Consider the following 19,407-nt stretch of genomic DNA (forward strand, 5'->3'; position numbering starts at 1 on the left):
GCAGATTGTATCTATTTTTTAAAAAAGAAACTATTACTAGGTAATAATTGGATACAATTTGGCAGCAACTTCAGGGCTGTAGGGAAGTCCTCTAATAGGTGTGTGCACTTTGTGATGCCAGGTATCTTTCATCTGTTTGTAGTTGTTAGCTTTCTGTGAAGGATTTAACAATGTTTCCTGCTTTCCAATAACGTTTAGCTCATACCTCTAAAGCATTATGCTAAAGGAGGCATCAGTAACAGCTTTTTCCCACCATGTCTTAAAAATTGAAAGGGAGCCTTTTCCAAAAGGGAGTTACTGTAGAAAGAATTCTATGAGGAATTTATGGCTCTAAAACATGGGTGGATTGTTCAATGTCTTGGGCTGGAGAAAGGTGCCTGAAGATTTACAGATTTAAGACTCATTTCTCTCAATATTGTTTCCCTTTCTGTTCAGCATGTTTATTCATCTGGGTCTTATTATGAAGTATCTGATTCTACTCTGTGCTGTCTGATGGAGCTAGGGCTTTTCCAGCAGTCAAGCTGCTGGCATTCAACACTGTTCTTCCTGTCAGATGGCTTGTGGCTCTTCCCACTAGTTTTGAGTTAATGACTATGGACTATGATTGTACTTGCAGCACACTAGGAGCATATGAATTCACTTACCACCCTTCATCTGATAATGTGGTTCACATTACCACCCAGCTGAATCACCTGGCACCAGCAGAAGCCTGTCTTAGTATATTACAAGTCATTAAAATAAATTCTGTTGATATGGGCAAGTAACATTTTCAAGTAGTTCATGCTTTTGAAGCCTAGGGTTTTTTTCATAGAGTGGCATAACTAAAATTATATTTAAAAGTCTTCATTTTGGGGAAAAAGATAGCATAGAAAAGGTTTTCAGTCTACTCAGCATCAGTTTTGCTTTCATGTTATTTTCATGATTCATGTCCTAGGCTTCAGAGGTTCTTTCTCTTTAAAACTTCAGTTAAATTGTCACTAGAAGTTTAGTGCAATGCTAAGTTAATTAGTACAATGGCTCTCTTTAACAGGGGTTCCAGTGTCCCTGAAAATGATCGACTGGCTTCAATAGCAGCTGAGTTGCAGTTCAGATCCCTTAGTCGTCACTCCAGTCCCACTGAAGAGCGAGAAGGTGATTGTCACAGTAACAGATTGTGACCTGGATGTGCAGATGATTTATTTCATTTATATATTTTACTCTGTTCCCAGTTCTTACCCTTTCAAAAACTTTTTTTCACCTTTTCCCATTCACATATCTTAGATATTTAACTTTTAGGCTTATATTGTTAGAGTAGGTTCTTCTGTTTTCAAACATACCCACTATTCTCTTGCCTTCCATATTGTTTCTGAATTGTACCTGGAGGAATTTCCTGGTGTCTTACAAAGTTACAGCATTCAAAATGAAATGTGTAATGCGATTGCTCAATTATATACCCCATTCAATAGTAAATTTCTAAATGCTGTTAATGAGGTATGAACTGGGCCCATCAGGACGCTGAAGAGTTTTCTGTCCAGTTTTTTAACTACCACTGCAGTATTCATCTTACAAATATTTTCTGTTATTTGAATCCTGAAAGAAGGGACAGGGTGTGTGACTTGATGTCCTGATCAGGGCTTCTCCTTCACGTTTCCCCAGCCCCTGTATATGTGGTATTTATTACAGCAAATACCTTGAAACCTTGATTATTAAGATAGTGTGTTCTGTGCAAATTAAAATGAAGTACAAAATCCTAGGCAAAGTAGAGTTGATATTGTGGTCATCCTGCAAAATGAAGTGGATTTCGGAGAAAGAAATGCCTTAAAATGCCTAGAGGTATGGGGGAATTTTTTGGTTATTTTTTCTAAGCAAATGTTGAAAATATTGTCTGCCTAGTTCCCTTTTTTATTTATCTGTATGAGTAGGAAACTGGCTTAGGTTGGCATGAATACAGGTCTTTTTTCTAAGGAACCTTAGAAGATTGTTTTCCTACAGATTTCTTACATATTTGATTCTGAGTGCCCTTACTTGAAGTGCTTTCCTCAGCTGTGGGAGGAGATCTCTGTTCCTGTGTAAATTAAATCCTGTTTCAGAATAGCTTTCATAATTTGCTTTCTAAAGAGAAGTAATTTTTGAATTCAAGAGCATGCATTGCTATATGGTTGCCTTATATACTTGTAAGGTGTATTAATCTTGATATGTAAGCTCTCAGCCTCTGCTGAGTATAGTGCCATAATCCTTAATATGAGATAAAGCCACTTCTATGCTCACAGTATTATTTCTCTAGAACCATCGTATCCAAAAGGAGATTCAAGTGGCTCATCCCGACGGAGCTGGGAGCTCAGAACTTTAATCAACCAGACCAAAGGTAGGTGTTTAGGAGTCACTATAATGTAATGTCTGTTAAACTAGTGCTGCAATAAATGGTTGAATCTTAATGCTGATTGTGAAGAGGTTTTTCACAGCTTCATATATAGAAAGGGGGGAAAAAAAAAGTCCTGATTGCAGATAGAAGGTACTGCTAAGAAAATCACTAGGTGTACTCACTGAAGTAGGAGTAATTAAAAATAAAAGTTATGTCTTTTCAGTTTCTGAAAGATACTATCAGTGTTCTACAAAATAAGTACATTTATTACTATGAGAATTGCAGAAGTTTGCTGTCCCTATTCAGTGCCCAGTTATAAATTGCAAGACAGTAGGATGCACTTCCTCACTTCTTAAGATCTCTCCCCATCATGGGATTTTCTTATTTTGGGTGTCTTAACAGCATGTGATTCTATACTGTTTCCTAAATTCAAGGCTGTTATGGGGCCCCTTCCTCTCTGTCCTGCTGCTTATTTTCATGAAACTTAAAGTAACTGTCCAGATATATTCATGTAGCTTGCTTGCCTATATTCTGAGAGGGTGAAGCCTCATGAAACGTTAGAAGGAAGTTTTCTGTCACATAAAAACTTGTCTCTCATTATGTGGGTCTGAAGAACAGCAAAATTGTTTTCTGAAATCTAGAAGTCTTATTTTTTTGATCAGAACATAAACTGGAGGAATTGGGTTTGTTTAAACTAGAAAAGAAGAATGAGCAAAAAATTGAAAATTTCTAGAATACTGCTGCAGTGGGAACTGATTTTACTGTTCACTGTGAATAAGACCAAGATTTTGGTTTAAAACTACAGTGAAGCAGATTCAGTGTAGATGCAGTGACATTAATTATAGGTGCAGTAGAATATATTGTTTGAGAGTATTGGTATCTCCATCTGTTGGAGGCTGTTAGTAACAGGTTAGATTGCTGTCTGTCAGCAGTGAGGGATGTGTAATTTTTGTGCTTTACAAGGAGGGAATAAATTAATGCTGCCCTGAGATTTATTCTGGCCTCACTAGGATTCTGTTTCATTATAAGACTTGAAAGCTGGAGTTATCTAATATTTCTAAATCTTTGAAATAACAGATGCTATGAGCTTTCCAAGAAACCTCTCATATCTGTAGCTGTCCTTTCCTTGATGCTCTTAATGACCCTAACACATTTCCACTATCAGTGATTAGTTACAGGCCAAATGCAAACAAATATGTTGCATTTCATACATTTAATTTCCTTGAATCAAATAAGAGATTATGAGAAAAGTACCAGTATTTTCATTTTACTTTAATTTTGTTTGTGATTGCTAAAATGTTTTATTCTTTTCCTACATCTTAAATTGGACTCACAAAATAGTTGTCTTCTAACTCAGGTCACTTCACGTGGTATCAAAAGGTCACAAAATAAAAATGCAGTGAATATTTCCCAATCAAGGAAATTGTTCATCACTCTTTTTAGACACTGCTTCCAAGCAAGCACCGATTGAAGCTGTTCAAAAGTCCGTTCAGTTGTTTGAAGAAAGGAGATACAGAGAGATGAGGAGGAAGAACATCATTGGCCAAGTTTGTGACACACCGAAATCTTATGATAATGTCATGCATGTAGGTTTGAGAAAAGTGACTTTCAAGTGGCAGAGAGGAAACAAAATTGGTATGTTGATTATACCTTCATTTCTCATAATACCAAGCTTAATATTTTTGAAGACTGTCTTTTGAAATCTTGGGTCTCTGCATAGATAATATAAGCTTTACTGAAATCAGAATGTTAAAATACAAAATACTGTTGCATCTAGGTTCTCCTTTATGTAGAACTTCAGTAAAGTTTTCTCTGGTCAAATAACAAGAAGCAAAGGAGGAGAAAGATTTGATAAGGATAGTTACTTGGATATGATCCTATGATTCCTGCATGCATTTAACCCTATAAAATGAGTAGTGCTTTTGGAAGAACCAGAAATATGAATGGAAATGAGCACAAACTTTGTGATTTGTTTAATTTACCAGTAATATTGTCCTTTCCCCCATATGATCATTATTTCCTCTTTAGTTTGGCATTTGTGGGGAAAATTCTGATATTCATGAGAAGTTTTCTTTCAGGTCTGCCTGTTAATGTTGTGGTTTTACTTTTAATCAGCTTGAATTCAGGACTATGAATATAGTATTAGGTGTTACAGGTTAAAAGCTACTTGAAATTTTAAATTAAAATAAAGGTTAAATAACCTTGGCAAGCTCAGTTTTCAGTGATGTTTTCTTAATGGAGTTGATGTACATTTTGCTAATTGAAGGTAGTGTAATTGTTCTTATTTTAATTATGTAGGTGAAGGCCAGTATGGAAAGGTCTATACTTGTATCAGTGTTGACACTGGAGAGCTGATGGCTATGAAGGAAGTGAGTACTCTGTATACATGAATCACTACTGTCCTTGGGTTTGTTGTTTTTTTTTTCCAATCCAAATGTGCATGACTTAGCAGGCATTAAGGATTTCTGAACACTGTTGCTAACTGGGAAAGGATGGAAAGACAAGTTGTTTCTTCTAGCCAAATCTGCTATTATGACATGTTCCTCCTTAAGTTGCTTAAGTTTTATTTTAAATAAAGCAATTTAAATGTATGTAAAATGGATAATGCTTTTTTTACTAATCTCATAGGGATGCTGTGAATTTAATGAATGCTTGCTTAGTATGTATGAACTCCCATTTAAGAGATCGTAAATTATTTTTGAAAGAGTTTTCTGTTTAGCGAAGACTGTACCACAAACTTGTTTTTACTTTGCAGTGTTTCATCTCTTGTTTTATTCCTTTCTTAGTTCATTCCTTGGGAGAAAAAGATAGGAAGTATCACATCAGAGGTTTTTCAGCTTCTCCTGTATTTAAGTGAGCTAGGCTGAGTCACTAAACTGTTGACTAACCTGGTGGGTACAGAAAATTTAATTTTCAGGATAGAAGTAAGTAAAGCTGTGTAGGTGTAGAGATCCATCTTCCCTACAGCACGTTGTTTTTTACAATATTTGTGTTTAGTTTTATTGCATTTCTGCATCTTCAGACAACTGCAAGCAGTAACTGTTAACAACAGTTACCCTGCCAGCCATTTGATGCTAGACCAGTTATGTTTTAAGAGTGAGTTTTTCCACACACAGAATATATATATGATCTCAAAGGTGTGGAAAAGCAAGGCTGGGCTTGTGCTTAACTACTTCTACTATACTCATTCACTGACTAACTAATACCAACGCTTGAAATTTTATGGTTGTTGGGTTTATGTTGCTTTTTTTCTCCCGATGAAATAACATTTTTCCCCCTAACAGTAGCACTCTGTTTCTGGAACTCAGAGTTGCTTTCTAGATGCAGGTGCTTTTTACACATTAGCATATGTGTGCTCTTTAGCAGAAGTTCGGATAAGTTAAATGGACCTTGTTTGACAGTTGTTTCACTAGTAGGCTAAATATACAGTATGCTGCCGCCTTCTGTAGTATTTTTAACTTCCAGAATTACTTCACCAAGAACCATTCCCTGCCTCCCCACTGTGGGCTTAAAGGCAAAATGTTTGCAACTTCCAAATAAAGGCTTTTGTGGATTTCCTTGAGAGTACCTTGGGAGAAGATTTATTTACTGATTTTTAAACAGGCTAAAAACATTGTATTCCCCCTGACACTTCTTCAGACTTTACTGTCTTAAGCAGTGTTGTTAAAATCTCTAAAAATTATAGTGAACAAGATTCACTACAAATACATAGCATTGCAATTTTGAAGCATTAGGAAATACATAAAATACTTGAAGGTCATTTGTCACCATTTATAAATAAATAAATCTCCATTTATTTAATTTTACCACTGTTTGAGTACAAACTGTATTCTAGAATTGCTCTACAGAACAAAAACAATTATAGCATCCTAGCAACCAAAGGTAAAATACGTGCATTTATTTATCTAGCAGTTGTCCTGTACTCAATTAATGAAGTTTCTGCTTTCTACCAGTATGGCAAAGGTACCATTTTCCATAACTTGCTAGGAATTTTGTTTATCTTTATGTGAATGGAAGCTTTAAATCAGTTTTTCAGGAGACTTGTTTTTTCCTCCATGAAAAATCCATCACAGCATATTATAGCAGAACTAATGAAAATGTATTTCTTTCATCAAAACCTTTATGACTGTATTTGTTCCACACCAGACTTTTTCCTTAGAACTGCCTCATTCTTAATGAAGAAACCCCTCGGAGAAATCCCTTAGAATCTCCATTGATGAAGTACCTGGCAACTAGTCTTTCTTGAATGATAGCTCTCACTGATGTTATGTTCAGATTCTCTTTACTGTGTCTATCTACCACATTTAAGCTAGCAGGCAAGCTCAGAAGAGATAAATATGTGCACACCTGTGTATTTATACATTTAAGTAACAACGTTTTGCTCTTATATAGTTTATAAATCATCATATTGGTATGTAATTTTCAAAAATAGTTTGGTCTGTTTAAGTTTGGGGGTGGAGGGATTTTGGAGCTTTTTGTGTGATGATGCTGTTTTAAAAAAAACCCCAGCTTTTCAGCTGTTTTCTTGGTTTGGGTTTGGGATGGGTTGTTTGGTTTTTGGTTTTTTTTTTTTCTTCCTTAGTAATTTGAAATAGTGGAAAATAATGAAAAAAATCTTTCTTGCAGATAAGATTTCAACCTAACGATCACAAAACCATCAAAGAAACAGCTGATGAACTGAAGATTTTTGAAGGCATCAAGCACCCTAATCTTGTTCGTTATTTTGGTGTGGAGCTCCATAGGGTAAGAAAACCTAAATTACTGGGGCTTTCTTATAGGGCTGAGATTTTAAGAAGCTTTGGATCATGGAGGTTTTACTTGATAACATTCTAGTTCAACTTAATTGTCTGGATGTCTCTGAATTGTAGTGTCTTTTTTCCTCTGAATGTTGAGGTCTCTGAAACATTGGAGAAATATTTTGGAACTGGTACATAAACAGGGAAGGTTTGTGATAAGTGAATAAAGCAGGTAATGCTGGAGCTGTTCCATGCTGCTACTCTATTCAACTGCTCTAAAACCAAGCTATATCATATATGGTATGGTGAATTTTGCATGTAGATAAAGACTAGACAGCCTAAAACCCTTCACTGTTAGCAGCAAAGGTTGTACGAGTATCTTGTTGATTCTTGGAAAAATTTTGTGTTGGCATTTAAATCTTGATGCCAGACAAGAATCTTAAGGAAGCAGATCTTTTGGAGTTCAGCTAGCATCTTCTTCAGAAGGTAAAATGAATTTTCTTGCTTGAGGAGCAGAACTAATGAAGCCTGGTTTTCTTATGGAGTTGGATTCCAGAATTGCATGCTGAGATACCCATCTTTTTATTACTCTCTGCTTCCCATGTGCCCTCCCCACCTCCCGCTGTGAGTCTCAAGTCATTCCTGAACCTCTACTCAGTGAGGTGGGATGGGAGCAGGATGTCTGGTGTCTGGCTGGAAAGTGGTGTGTGTTTTTCACAGATTTGCTCAATATGAATGGGTTGACCTGCGGACCCATTTGCTGGTTTGGAAGGGGACAAAGGCTGCTTTCTGTCTGCATTTCTTTACTTGGGGACACAACTTTGAGTGTCTGTGCCACTGGGTCATTGGTCTCTCAGGCTAGTTCTAAGAGCTTAATGTCTCTGTCATCTTTTTGTATTAATTAAGTCTAGCTGAAATTGGCTGGGCTTGGAAACAGAAAAAGGGAACAAGAACCAAACTTCTCCTTGAAGTGAGTTAGAGTTGGCATGCTTCTTCAAGCCACACACAGCCACAAAACACTTGCCCTCCCCAAGAAATCAACACATGATGTTGCAGGAACTGGGAGAGGAAAGAAAACCCACAAGCCCCAAACATTTAACCTTTCTTCTAAATATGCAAAGGATCTTTTTGCATTTCTGCATAATATACCTACAAGATTTCCAAAGTACTTTTTGGTTGATGCCAAACTAACGGATTTTATGCCACCAGATAGTATCGGTTGCATACAAATGATGCAGGTAAGACATATAGCAGAGAATTTTCCATAGCTGTGCAAGAGAGTATATTAGGTTGAAGCATGCCCAAGAGAACAGAGTTCTGAAGAGATAATTTATTAGCTATTCCATGGTAAGAGGACTTCCATTAAAACGTTAGATGGTACTTCCATTACTCTTGTCACAAACAAATGAACAATGGAAGGAAAACTTGATCCTAATTCAGTGTTTAAAGGAAAAAACTTAAAGGAAAAAAAAATGAAACAAATGCAATCCGGTTTGGTTCCCACAACAGGAAGAAATGTACATCTTCATGGAGTACTGTGATGAGGGCACTCTGGAGGAGGTATCAAAACTGGGCCTTCAAGAGCATGTCATTAGGCTCTACTCAAAGCAAATCACGATTGCTATCAATGTACTACATGAACATGGTATTGTTCATCGAGACATTAAAGGTAATGTTAACCATAAAAGGTAATGTTGTTGTTTCAGTGTTGTAGCTGGGGATGGGGTGTGATGGGGGACGTATTTGCAGATTTAGCGCACATTATCTCTACAGCCATTAAGTGTATAACGCCTTCCACTCATTTTTCAATTCTCAATTTACAAGTTATTGGCTAGTTACGTGCTCCTTTTTAAGTGCAGAACATAAAAAGTATTAACAGTTGGCATTGCAAACTCATAAATTCTGCCCATGATTTATTTAGTTTCTGTAGAAGTTGTTAAGATTGTTGGGGATTTATCCAATCTCAAATTTTGGTCCTTTTGTTTCTAGTACTGAGTTACGTAATGCTGTTTTTCTCATCTATGCAAGAAACAGTGGCGTTTTCTGGGAGCTGACAAGCAGTGTACAGTGCTAGAGTTGTTCATCAGAACTTTTCCTTGATTCCCATTTTCCAGAAGATTTCTGAGATTTCAGATGAATGGTTGATTAAACATAGCAGTAAAAGCCTTGTTAAAAGAAGTTAAAGGGATATGGTAAAATTACTTATCTAGTGGTTTTTTTGCCATACGTTTATCTACTCATGCCTGGCGTTCAGCTTTTGCTTACAAAATGAGCAGACTTGGAACTCCAGTAACTGAAGGGGGGGTTGGTTTTGGCATTTGCTTAAGGCACCCAGTGTCAGTCCACATTTCACATTCATTTTTCTTTTCCTGCGCCTTCCAAGAACATCCTCCATGTCTAGTTATCTTGTTTTTGTTAGTCTGCCATATTTTGCTCACCTATGGCAGAAACTTAACAGAAGGTAGGGGAAATAATGCACACAATATGCCCTGCGAATGCTCATTTTATGACAAGGCAGTGCAACCCAACGATGCTGGGTTTCTATGTCCCTCTTGCTCACAGGGTTTTGAATCACCGCAGCAGTGTAGGAGGTTCCCAGTTGCTCTTGGTCCTTTGGCCTCGTGCTTCTCATTTGGGAAAAGAACTATCTACGATCCAGAGGCCTTCCACCCAGGTAGGCCACTCTTGAGTCAGTTTTGGCTTTTTTTCCTAGAAAACACTTTCCCTCACTCCCGTTCCCCAGCAATCTTGCCTTTTCTGGTTCTCCTTCCTGACCAAAGGTTTTTCTCCAGTTGTGGATTTCCCTCCATGCTTTTCACAGTGCCCCCCTGTCCTTGCCCTTTACTTGATCATTCCATATCCAGGTTCTGCTTAGCTGAATTCTGCTCTCCTGGAAGCGCGTTGTGATCAAAATCCAAGGTTGGCTGACAGGGGTTTCTTTTGTGGTGCTCTATGTCATTGCCTGTTTCCAGATATGTTTCCAAATAGGTCTCCCTCTCGTAAGGGAAATGCAGTGAAGTGAGAAGAGCTGTTTAATGGAACCATAATGCTGTGTTATGTGAGGGCATTTCTATTGCAACAGGTTCCTCATACCAAATGTTGGGGTGTTCCTTGAGAATAACAGCAGTTATAAACAGAGGGTCACTGCAGATATATCTATGTATAGACCTTCCCAAAACTTAATGAAAGAATATGAAGACAGACCGCAGAGAGTATTTTTATAAAGGATGCCTGATGTTACATTGGAAGTCTCTTGCTCTCTGTCTCCTTTTATGCTAACATTGCATCACCAAATTTTCAAGCTAACAGCAGTACAGAAGACTGGTTTTACTTTTAGCTCTTGTGTAGTCAGGTGCTCTTCTTATAGAGAAGAATGATAATATGTCATTCAGACTGTTAAAACTGCTTTCAGATCTCACTGTCAGATCACACTCTCGTGGCCAGTTTGCTGCACATCGCTGTGGATCTGTTTCTTTCCGCAGCAGATAACGAATTCTTAGAGTAATTGTTTATACGTGTCCCGCAGTTGGTGTCTGACAAATACCTTGTGCTCAAAAATGGAGTCTTTCGGTTAGTAGTGTCCACTAGTGTCACCGTTGTCCTTCAGATGCTATTATGGCATCCAGTTCTGTGAGTGTAAAAGATGAGGCAATACACAGATGCCTTGAATCCTTTTTCAGCTTGTGGTTGTGGGAGCAAAGTGAGGGTAGTGCTGTTGGCTGGTTGTTACACTTGGCTGCACTGGTTTTGCTTCGTCTGCATCAGTGTGTAAAGTAGTTGGTCCAGTATGTAGCAGGTGATTAAGTCTTTTGGGATACTATTTTTTTTTTAATCTCTATCCTGGGTATTGGATTTTAACCCCTGTAGCTAAGCCCGGATTCCTCAGTTACAATTACTTCATTTTTTTTCACGGAAAATGTGCCCAGTAATTGAGAATGATGGAATATGTAATGCTGAAAGGAGTCTCTGGGCATTTCTGAGTCCTCTGTTCAAAACAGGGCTGACCTCAGTATCGGACCAAATGTCAAATTAGATCAGACTGCTCAGGACCTTGTTCACTTGAATTATGAATTCCCATGTCTCCAGGCCCCTGTCCCACTGACTGACCTATCCTCATTGTGAAAAACTTTTTCCTGATAACCTCCCTGGAATTTGCAGAGGTTGCTATTTGTGCCCATTGCCCCATATCCTTTCACAGGGTGCCTTTGAGGAAAAAATCTGTTGTCTTGATATCCTCCCATCAGTAAATCCCCCCTCTCCCTCCAGTCTTCCCTTCTTCAAGCTAAATAAACCCATCTCTCAGCCCTCTGACCATCTTGATGCCCTTGGTCTGTCTTGTATTGGGGAGCCCCAAACCAAGACACAGCACTCCAGGAGTGGGCTCGCGAGTGCTGCACTGACAAGAATTAATCACTGAGGTCGTGCTTGGTGCTTTCTCTCTGGGAGAGAAGGGCATATTCCTGAAGAGTGCTCAGGTTGCATTTTCAGAATGAATGCTGAAAATTGTATCTGAAGTTTCAGTAAATCAGAAACCTCTGAATGAGACGCTCAAGGCTGGAAGTCTTCATCAAAGTCTTAACTCTTGTTAACTGTGTTGTTAGCTCTCCCAAAATGTCTGCCTTCATGTCTTCGTGATGAGCACAGGGGAAGGAAGGCCATTCAACAAGAGACAGAAGCCAGTTCAACAGGAGAATACGAGCATGTGTCACACTTTCTAAAGTAAAAGAGGATGCTAAAGCTGATTTTTCTCATCAAATGGTAGCACTTGGCCTGCTTGTTTCTTGAGTGAATTCTGCTGCTGCACTGCTTAAGTACCGGCTGAGGACTGTCTACGAGCTTCCTCTCTCTTTGTGGATTTATGCCACAGTGTTTAGTGGGGCTTTTGATACTGCTCCTAGGAGACACAGTATTTATACCAGCACCTTTGGAATACCATGCTAGTGCAGTTTTCGCTGCACTTATTTCTGTGCCAAGTCAGCCACATATTACAAGGCATGAAACTTCAGTTTAAATGCTTTGGGTCATAGCTGTGGTTTTCTCTAGCAAAGGTATGGCTTTTGACATTTGCTCTTTGTTTGCAGTCTGCCCAGAAGATCTTGTGGTATAAATGGCAGTAGGGCTGTGCAGAACCAGGCTACCTCTTGTCTCTGCCAAGTAAATCCAATAAAGATGCTTTTGATAGTGTATGTTTAGGAGGACAGAAGGAATAGATGGGTGTATTGTGCTTTTTTGCCGTTTTAACCATGGTCTCTGGTATTCTTCTTTTGCTTATTAACCATGTAGATATGGTAAGAATTCTGTTACATTCCCAGTAGTAGCATTGTCACAGGTAAAAAGCATCGAGCACCTTCAAAGTAGTGCCCTTGTGTCTCCTGTTCTCTTACCCAGGTCTTGCTGGATTCTGTGCAGGTTTCATCTAACAAGGAGACCCTTTTTAAAGACTCCTTCTAGAGTTTGGTCTTGGTCTCTGAAGCAGAGACCAAGCAGCTTACAGAACAGAGATTCCAGTGGACAGCGCATCATCAGAAGCCTTAATCAGCTGACAGAAGATGTCAGTAACACAAGTCTTCCAGTGCTCTTTCTCTGTGGTGAAGCTGGTTCATTGCTTTGTTCCATTTGACAGTTCCAGGTGCTTTCAGGACAAAGGCTCACAGGAGCTTTCACAGTAACATTTACGCTATTTTTTTTTTTTTTAAAGGGACAAACTTTAGTTTGAAAGGCCTTGTAAGTAGGTTCTGAACTGTATTAAGCCAAACTGTCACAATATCTTTAGATCCAGTCACAAGAGATATAGTTGTACTTCAGCTCTGCCAGTTTCAACCCACTGCAGTAGTCAGAAACCACTCTTCGGCCTTCCATGAACTCTGCATGTTCTTTCTTGAGGAATGGGAATGTAGGTTTCCAAAACATCCTTGTAAAAGTGTTGGCTAGTGATGACAGTTTTCCCTAAGCTCTTTGTGTGGGCTAAGTGCACCTACTTTCTATGTGATAAGTAATTGCTTGAAAACAGAAAAGCTGTGGGCAGTAGTTCAAAGGAAAAAGTTGCTGATAGAGTAAGTGCTGCTCTTTGAATGCATTGCCCATATTTAGTGTCCTGTTGAGCTGCCTTTTTGTACTGCTTTGGTGTTTCTGGATTCTCTTTCATTCAGGGAGCTGAGGGATGGTCTACCCAGCTCCGTTACACGTGCCTGGGTGTTGCAGGGTGACTCAGGACACCTATGTCCCTATGGGGGCAAACTGCAGATCCCAGCCAAAGAATTCTGATCTTGAGTATGTGCAGGCACCTGAATGCCAGGTGCGGAACGCTTACAGACACAATGTGTGGAAGAGTTGTATTCACTGGCAGTTAATTCTTCTTTCAGAACTTGTAAAAGGCTTACAGTAATTAAAGGTTTGAATTTATTTCTGTTAATGATTTCTCTCCCCCTTTTATAGTGCAGTTCTGTGCAACACCTGTCGGAGTAAATAAATTGTGCTTTCTCATAGTAGTTAGAGAAAAGCCCTTTGAGAAATGGGCAGGGTTTTGGCATCATTGACCTGCACTGCCTTTTTTTGACTTGAGCTTTTGAGGATTCTTTTTATTTTCCTTGAATATCTTGGGGATGCCCAGCCAAGCTAAGTGGAAAAAGTTGTTAACTGAGAGAACATAACACAAAGGAGGAGCAGCCAAGAATTCCTGTGCTGACCTATGTTCAAGGTGGAACAAAGTGAGAAATTTTTGAAGGTTGTATTCAGATGAGCTGCTTTTTAAAGAATCCTCTGTGTAACATGGGAAAGGCTATGTGTAACAAAGTCCCCAGCATTTGCCTACTCCTAAAATAGGTGGGCAGTTTTGTTTTGTGCAAACCATTCACCTTTCCTCTAGAGAGATCACAGCTGAAGCTGTATTTCTGCTAGGTGACTCTTGCAACCTACTTGTGGTTTTGTTGTGATACTTGCAGAATCCAGGATTTGGCCTGACGTGTATAGTGAGCTCCTTCTGCTCTACCTGTTTTCTGTTGGCTGTCAACATGTGTTTCGGCAGGATGTTGGAATGAAAGGAAACCACTGGTTATCGAAACCACTTGGCTTATTTTGTGGTGTTGTGTGGAGCAACTGTACTTGCAGCCAACTACAGATTCCCCTTGGAGATTTTCAAGCATTCTAGGGAAATTTTTTTATAGTGCAAAATGGCAGTGTAGCCAGCTATTATAACAGTAGCCCTCCTCCAAAAATTCTTCTGGAAGCAGAGCACAATAGCGGGCATTGGGTAGTACATGTAATAAAATGCTGTAAGCTCCATTTTGGAAGCTGGCAGTGATGACACAGCTGTAAGATATCATCTGTCTTGACTCAGCAGAACTGAGAAGATGGCTAGTGGGAGGTATGCAGCAATGGCCTCTGCTGGGAAGTTCCTTAAGGATGGGTGTTTTTTCGCAGTGCAGCACTCACAAGGATAAGCACTGGAATTCATAAATTCCTGGAGGAGTAATTCCTCATAACGAGCACATATGGAAAGCTGATGAGTTTGCCCACCATACTGCTTTGTGTTTTGAACACTTCTTGTTGACAGCTTCCAGTACATTTAGTGTTAACACAAACCCACCAAAAATCCCGTTGTTTAATGGTAATGTACCCTTTGGGGAACATCTCTAATGCTATCATATTCCATGTTTAATCCACAGGTAGAGATCTAAGTGTGAATTCAGCTATTAGCCTCTACTGTGTAACTTCCAAGAGTATATTGAGAAGCCCTTGTTCCTTAATTCAGCACTGATTTAACAAATGTTACTGTCTTTCGTTGTGTTTCCTAGGAGCCAACATCTTTCTTACCTCATCTGGACTGATTAAATTAGGAGACTTTGGCTGCTCGGTGAAACTTAAAAACAACATGCAGACAATGCCTGGAGAAGTGAACAGTACTCTGGGGACTGCAGGTAAGGAGGCATGTGCTAGGCAGATACTTGTCTAGTTACATAAAAGGAGATACCTCTGCCAGAAGTCTGGGCTGGAGTAAAACAGTGTTTTAGGGAAACTTGATTTTACCTTGGCTAGTTAGATAGGCTTTACATCCAGAAGTCCAAACAGTCAATGAATGATATAGCTGGAGAGAGAAAATTGTATTTGTCAGGTAACTATAAAGATGCTGGAGCTTATGCTTTCTGGGGCTGTATCTCTGCAGTAGGACTGCTCTTACTGAACAGCTGCTTCATCTATTTTTAATAAATGAAAATTACTGTACCAGAATTTTCACTATCACTTTTCAAACTGAAAGACAGTTATGCTGCAAATGTGTCAGAGAACAAGCAGCCAGCAAATGACAAAACATAGCAAGAAAAGCTGAGTGGTACTTCATTACAGATATATTAAGAAGCATTTGGTTTGCCCTATTAATCACTTAATGTATTCTGTTCCTTCTGCTGTATGAACTGATGACATCATATGTGTTGTTTCAAAGCGTACATGGCTCCAGAAGTAATTACTAGAGCTAAAGGAGAAGGACATGGACGTGCAGCAGACATCTGGAGCCTGGGCTGTGTTGTTATAGAGATGGTCACTGGCAAGGTAAGGACGTTTCACGTACTGAATGAGTGCAAACTCTTCTTAGCAGTTTCCCTGCAAATTCTGGTGCCACTTCCAGCAATTTGTCACACTTAAGTCTGCAGGTACTGGGGTGGTTTTTAACTTCCTGGGGTACAGAAACGTATGCTCTGTGGGATAGCAAGTTGCTCTCTAAACCTTGCGCTTTGCAATGCTGTTACCTGTTGCAGAGGCCTTGGCACGAATACGAGCACAACTTCCAGATCATGTATAAAGTGGGGATGGGTCATAAACCTCCTATTCCTGACAAAGTGAGCCCAGAAGGGAAAGACTTCCTTTGCCACTGCCTGGAAAGCGACCCAAAGATGAGGTGGACAGCCAGCCAGCTCCTCGATCACCCTTTTGTCAAGGTTTGTCTCATGGCTTTGGCTACAAAGACTGTAGGTGTGAGTCGAAAACAGACTTTATAATTGGCTTCATCGTTTGCAGCTGTGCTGCAGGGCTTTGTATCACGGTGGGAGGCTGGTATCAAGCCGATACTGTCCAGAATACAAGGTTTGGCAAGTTTTCCAAAGCACATGTGATGTTGCTAGAGAACATTTGACTAAAAGAACCTCTGGCGTGCAGCATGCAATAAACTTTCACTGCTGTTTTGAGATGCATTATCTTTACATTAAAAAGGCTTGTCAAGCTTAAATTCTGTGGTAGTTAATTGGATCTGAAGGGCTCTCTGCCTAAAGTTTTAATGAGTGCGTATGTACAGCCCTCTGTAGTATAGAGATAAGGGTCCTCTCCATTAAATGTGAAATAAGGACATGCTTGAGAACTTCACCATCCTTCAGTGCGAGGGTCTGCTTTGGAAGTTCATACTTCCCATTAAGTTCATACTGAATTATCTGGCAGTTGGTGTAACAATCTGCAGTTCTTGCATGAACTATGTTTGATTCTTTGCATAAGAAGAGCAAATATTCACAGCTCCAAATGTAGGTGTATTAGTAACTTCTTTTTTGAAGTAGGAGCACAATAGGTTATTGAATTCTGTCCCACTTTCCAGCGTGAAGTTGTTCATTTTGGTATTCTGTTCAGTAACAGTGGTTTAGGATCATCATACCCATCCCTCTATCAGTGCAACTGTAGCCACATCCCATCCCTCAGAGGCAGAATGCTGCTTTAGGCACCTGAGAGTTGCACAGTGACAGTGGAGACATCAGTATTCACATATAAACACTTGTCATTTCTTATCTGTCTAACATGGGAGAAAGAAGAAAGCTTCAAAGATGTTCAGTGAAGGTGCAAAAGAAAGGGATCAGTTGTCATCTTCTTGCTGCAGTAGGGAGACAATTGAATTAACTGCCCTTCTGTCCACAGGTTTGCACAGATGAAGAATGAAGTTATTCAATCTCTGGCCTTTTTTATTCTGGCAAGATACCTTTTAATCACTACTGTATGTAATATTTACATAAAAGACTGTGCTGAGAAACAGTATAAAAGTTGAACTTACGAAGACTGCACAAGTGACGAGCGTCACTTTCTCTGCTGCTCCTGTATGTTTTACTTGCCACATGTTGCTCATGTGACAGTGTCTGCAAGTTGGAAGAAGCTGCATGTTTCAGTGAAAGTGCCATTACTACTGTATATGGACCATACCTTTTTTGTTCTTTCTCCCGTTTCTCATTTGATTGAGAACTGTAATGTTAATACGTAGTATTTTTGAACTCTTTAGGTTCAGAAAAATGCTGTAGTGTTACCAGGCGTTATGGACCTTGTTTTTTAAACTGTTTGTTGAGTGCACTGACTGTGAACTTTTACTGGTTTTTTGTTTATTTGTTTTTGGCAAGCTTCAGATTTGTTATGCACAAGGCTGATTAATGAAATTTTAAAAAAAGTTTTTTCTCAATAAATGGTTTATTTTAGGAGTTGTTGGTGAAGGGTTTTTCTTCTGAAAATAAGTATGTGGCGTTGTGTTGCATTTAAAACTTTTTTCAATGCTTGTTTAAGACTGCTAAGCTATAACCTAACTGGAATAAGCTCCTCTTATATTGCAATAGTCAATATCTGTCACGTTCAAGATGGGCAGTTACACAAGATGCTTCTTGCACAAGTGGTAACAGAATTAAGGTCTTCCCCTTTATCCCCTCCCGAGGAAAGAAGGTGATGTGCAGTTCCCTGATGCTATCTAGTTACATAAGGGATAGAGCCATGGTCTGAAGTAACTTGCTTCCTGAATGTGAGTACTGCGAACAGGGAGCAACCTGCATGCCATTTCTGCGGCCAACAGAAGAATTGGTTACGACTATTCTTGTGTTCTATTCGGCAAAACCAAGAAACTACTCTCAGCTTTTTAAAACTGATATCTGATCCTGGACTTTGATTTCCCCACCCTCAATTGTAATCAGTCTCAGAAAAGCAACAGATTAGAAGTGGTTAGCAGTTAAAAGAAACAGTCTGCAACACCTGATCTAGTTATTTTGTTTGACTTGCTGTTACAAACAGATTGACTGTTGCTTGTAAGCATTAGCACAAGTTTACATATTTCTGTTACAACTTTACACCTTAAAATGGGTAACTTACTTATAAAGTCCTGTCTCCTCTTCATCCACAAATCCTTGGTTTTCTACAGGTGTGGAGTAGCTTATAGCAGCTGGGTGAGCTGTTGAGAAGGTCTCACAACAGACATTTAAATCTAGAAAAGCATGAGCCTTGTTGTGCAGGTCACCAGTGCAGTGTATCTAGGCTCTCAAAAGAGACAATGCTGAATTTATACATTCCCTTCTCTTCAGTTGTCTATTTTCAGTGATGAGAGGAGGGGGAAGTACATTGTCATCCTCAGCTACAGACTATGAAAGTACCTGAGGTAAAAGTCCCCCTGGCCTGCTGTGTGCTTCACTTTGCGGTGTATCAGAAGTGGCAGGGCGGTTTGTGTCCTCACTTGCCTTGTTTCAGGTGCCCTTATACACAAAGGACAACTGCAGACAGCTTTGGGGAGTCAGGATAAAGGTGAAAAGGAAAACTGTTACTAGTTTGTTGTTGCTGACCAAAAGAAAACTCATTCACTGCATGTTTTCTATTTATACTTTTATTTTTGTATAAACAAACGTTAAGACTACTTTTGTTAAGGCAGTTGTAGAACATACAGTTGCTTGTGGGGACAAGGGGCAAACACTGCTTCCTAATGACATATGTCATTCTTTTAATACAGTGAACTGGACTAGGTTAACTTTGGCAAGTACCATTAAGCTTTCTGTGTCTGCCAGTGAACGCTGGAAGGGCCCAGTGGTGCAAGTTCTTGTGTGCTGGGGTTCTAGAAGTGCTTAAGAGGACAGAGGCAGGAGTGGTGTGTTTGGCCCTGTTCTAAGGATTGATCCAGGGAAATGGGGTGTGAAATGGTCTAAATACTCTTTCAAAAGTATTTACATGTTCGGTGTTTTCCTCTGGGTGAAGTGGCACTGCATGCAGTTGGGGAGGGAAGGACTAAGATTCATAAGGAATGTTAAATATACCACCATGTTAAATCAGTGGCTCTAAAGAGGCAAAAAGCTGGTCTCTATCACTACACGAATATGTATTTGCTGCTCAGAACTACTCACCCCTGCTTACAGGGTTCATTCTGCCACCCTGAGAAAAGCGTGCCACATCTGCCAGGTAAGGGTGATAGCAGAATGCTCTCTTGGAGAGATCGCCTCTCTCTCCCACCCCCACCCATTTTCAAAGTGTTGCTATTACAGTCCCTTTAGGCCTGGCTCATTAACTGCCTGATGCACTACTGCCATAGCCAGACCTTCAGGCACTACTACAAGTTACAGTACTTGG

At 39.5% G+C, this 19,407-nt stretch overlaps 1 protein-coding gene across 1 annotated transcript in view; it reads left to right on the forward strand.

Annotated features, from left to right (window-relative positions):
* MAP3K4 (mitogen-activated protein kinase kinase kinase 4) overlaps positions 1-17,513 on the forward strand; it is a 62,526-nt gene extending 45,013 nt beyond the window's left edge. The window contains exons 18-27 of the mRNA XM_026844562.1: positions 1,031-1,131; positions 2,264-2,344; positions 3,785-3,976; positions 4,640-4,710; positions 6,968-7,084; positions 8,587-8,746; positions 14,871-14,993; positions 15,515-15,621; positions 15,828-16,007; positions 16,966-17,513. Of these exons, the coding sequence (XP_026700363.1) occupies positions 1,031-1,131; positions 2,264-2,344; positions 3,785-3,976; positions 4,640-4,710; positions 6,968-7,084; positions 8,587-8,746; positions 14,871-14,993; positions 15,515-15,621; positions 15,828-16,007; positions 16,966-16,986 (1,153 nt within the window). The 3' untranslated portion in view covers positions 16,987-17,513. The remainder of the gene's footprint in view (positions 1-1,030; positions 1,132-2,263; positions 2,345-3,784; positions 3,977-4,639; positions 4,711-6,967; positions 7,085-8,586; positions 8,747-14,870; positions 14,994-15,514; positions 15,622-15,827; positions 16,008-16,965) is intronic.
* Positions 17,514-19,407: the final 1,894 nt, after the last annotated feature.

This window comes from Athene cunicularia, assembly GCF_003259725.1.
Source record: "Athene cunicularia isolate RWA chromosome 3 unlocalized genomic scaffold, athCun1 chr3_part1, whole genome shotgun sequence".
Classification (NCBI taxonomy): Eukaryota; Metazoa; Chordata; class Aves; order Strigiformes; family Strigidae; genus Athene; species Athene cunicularia.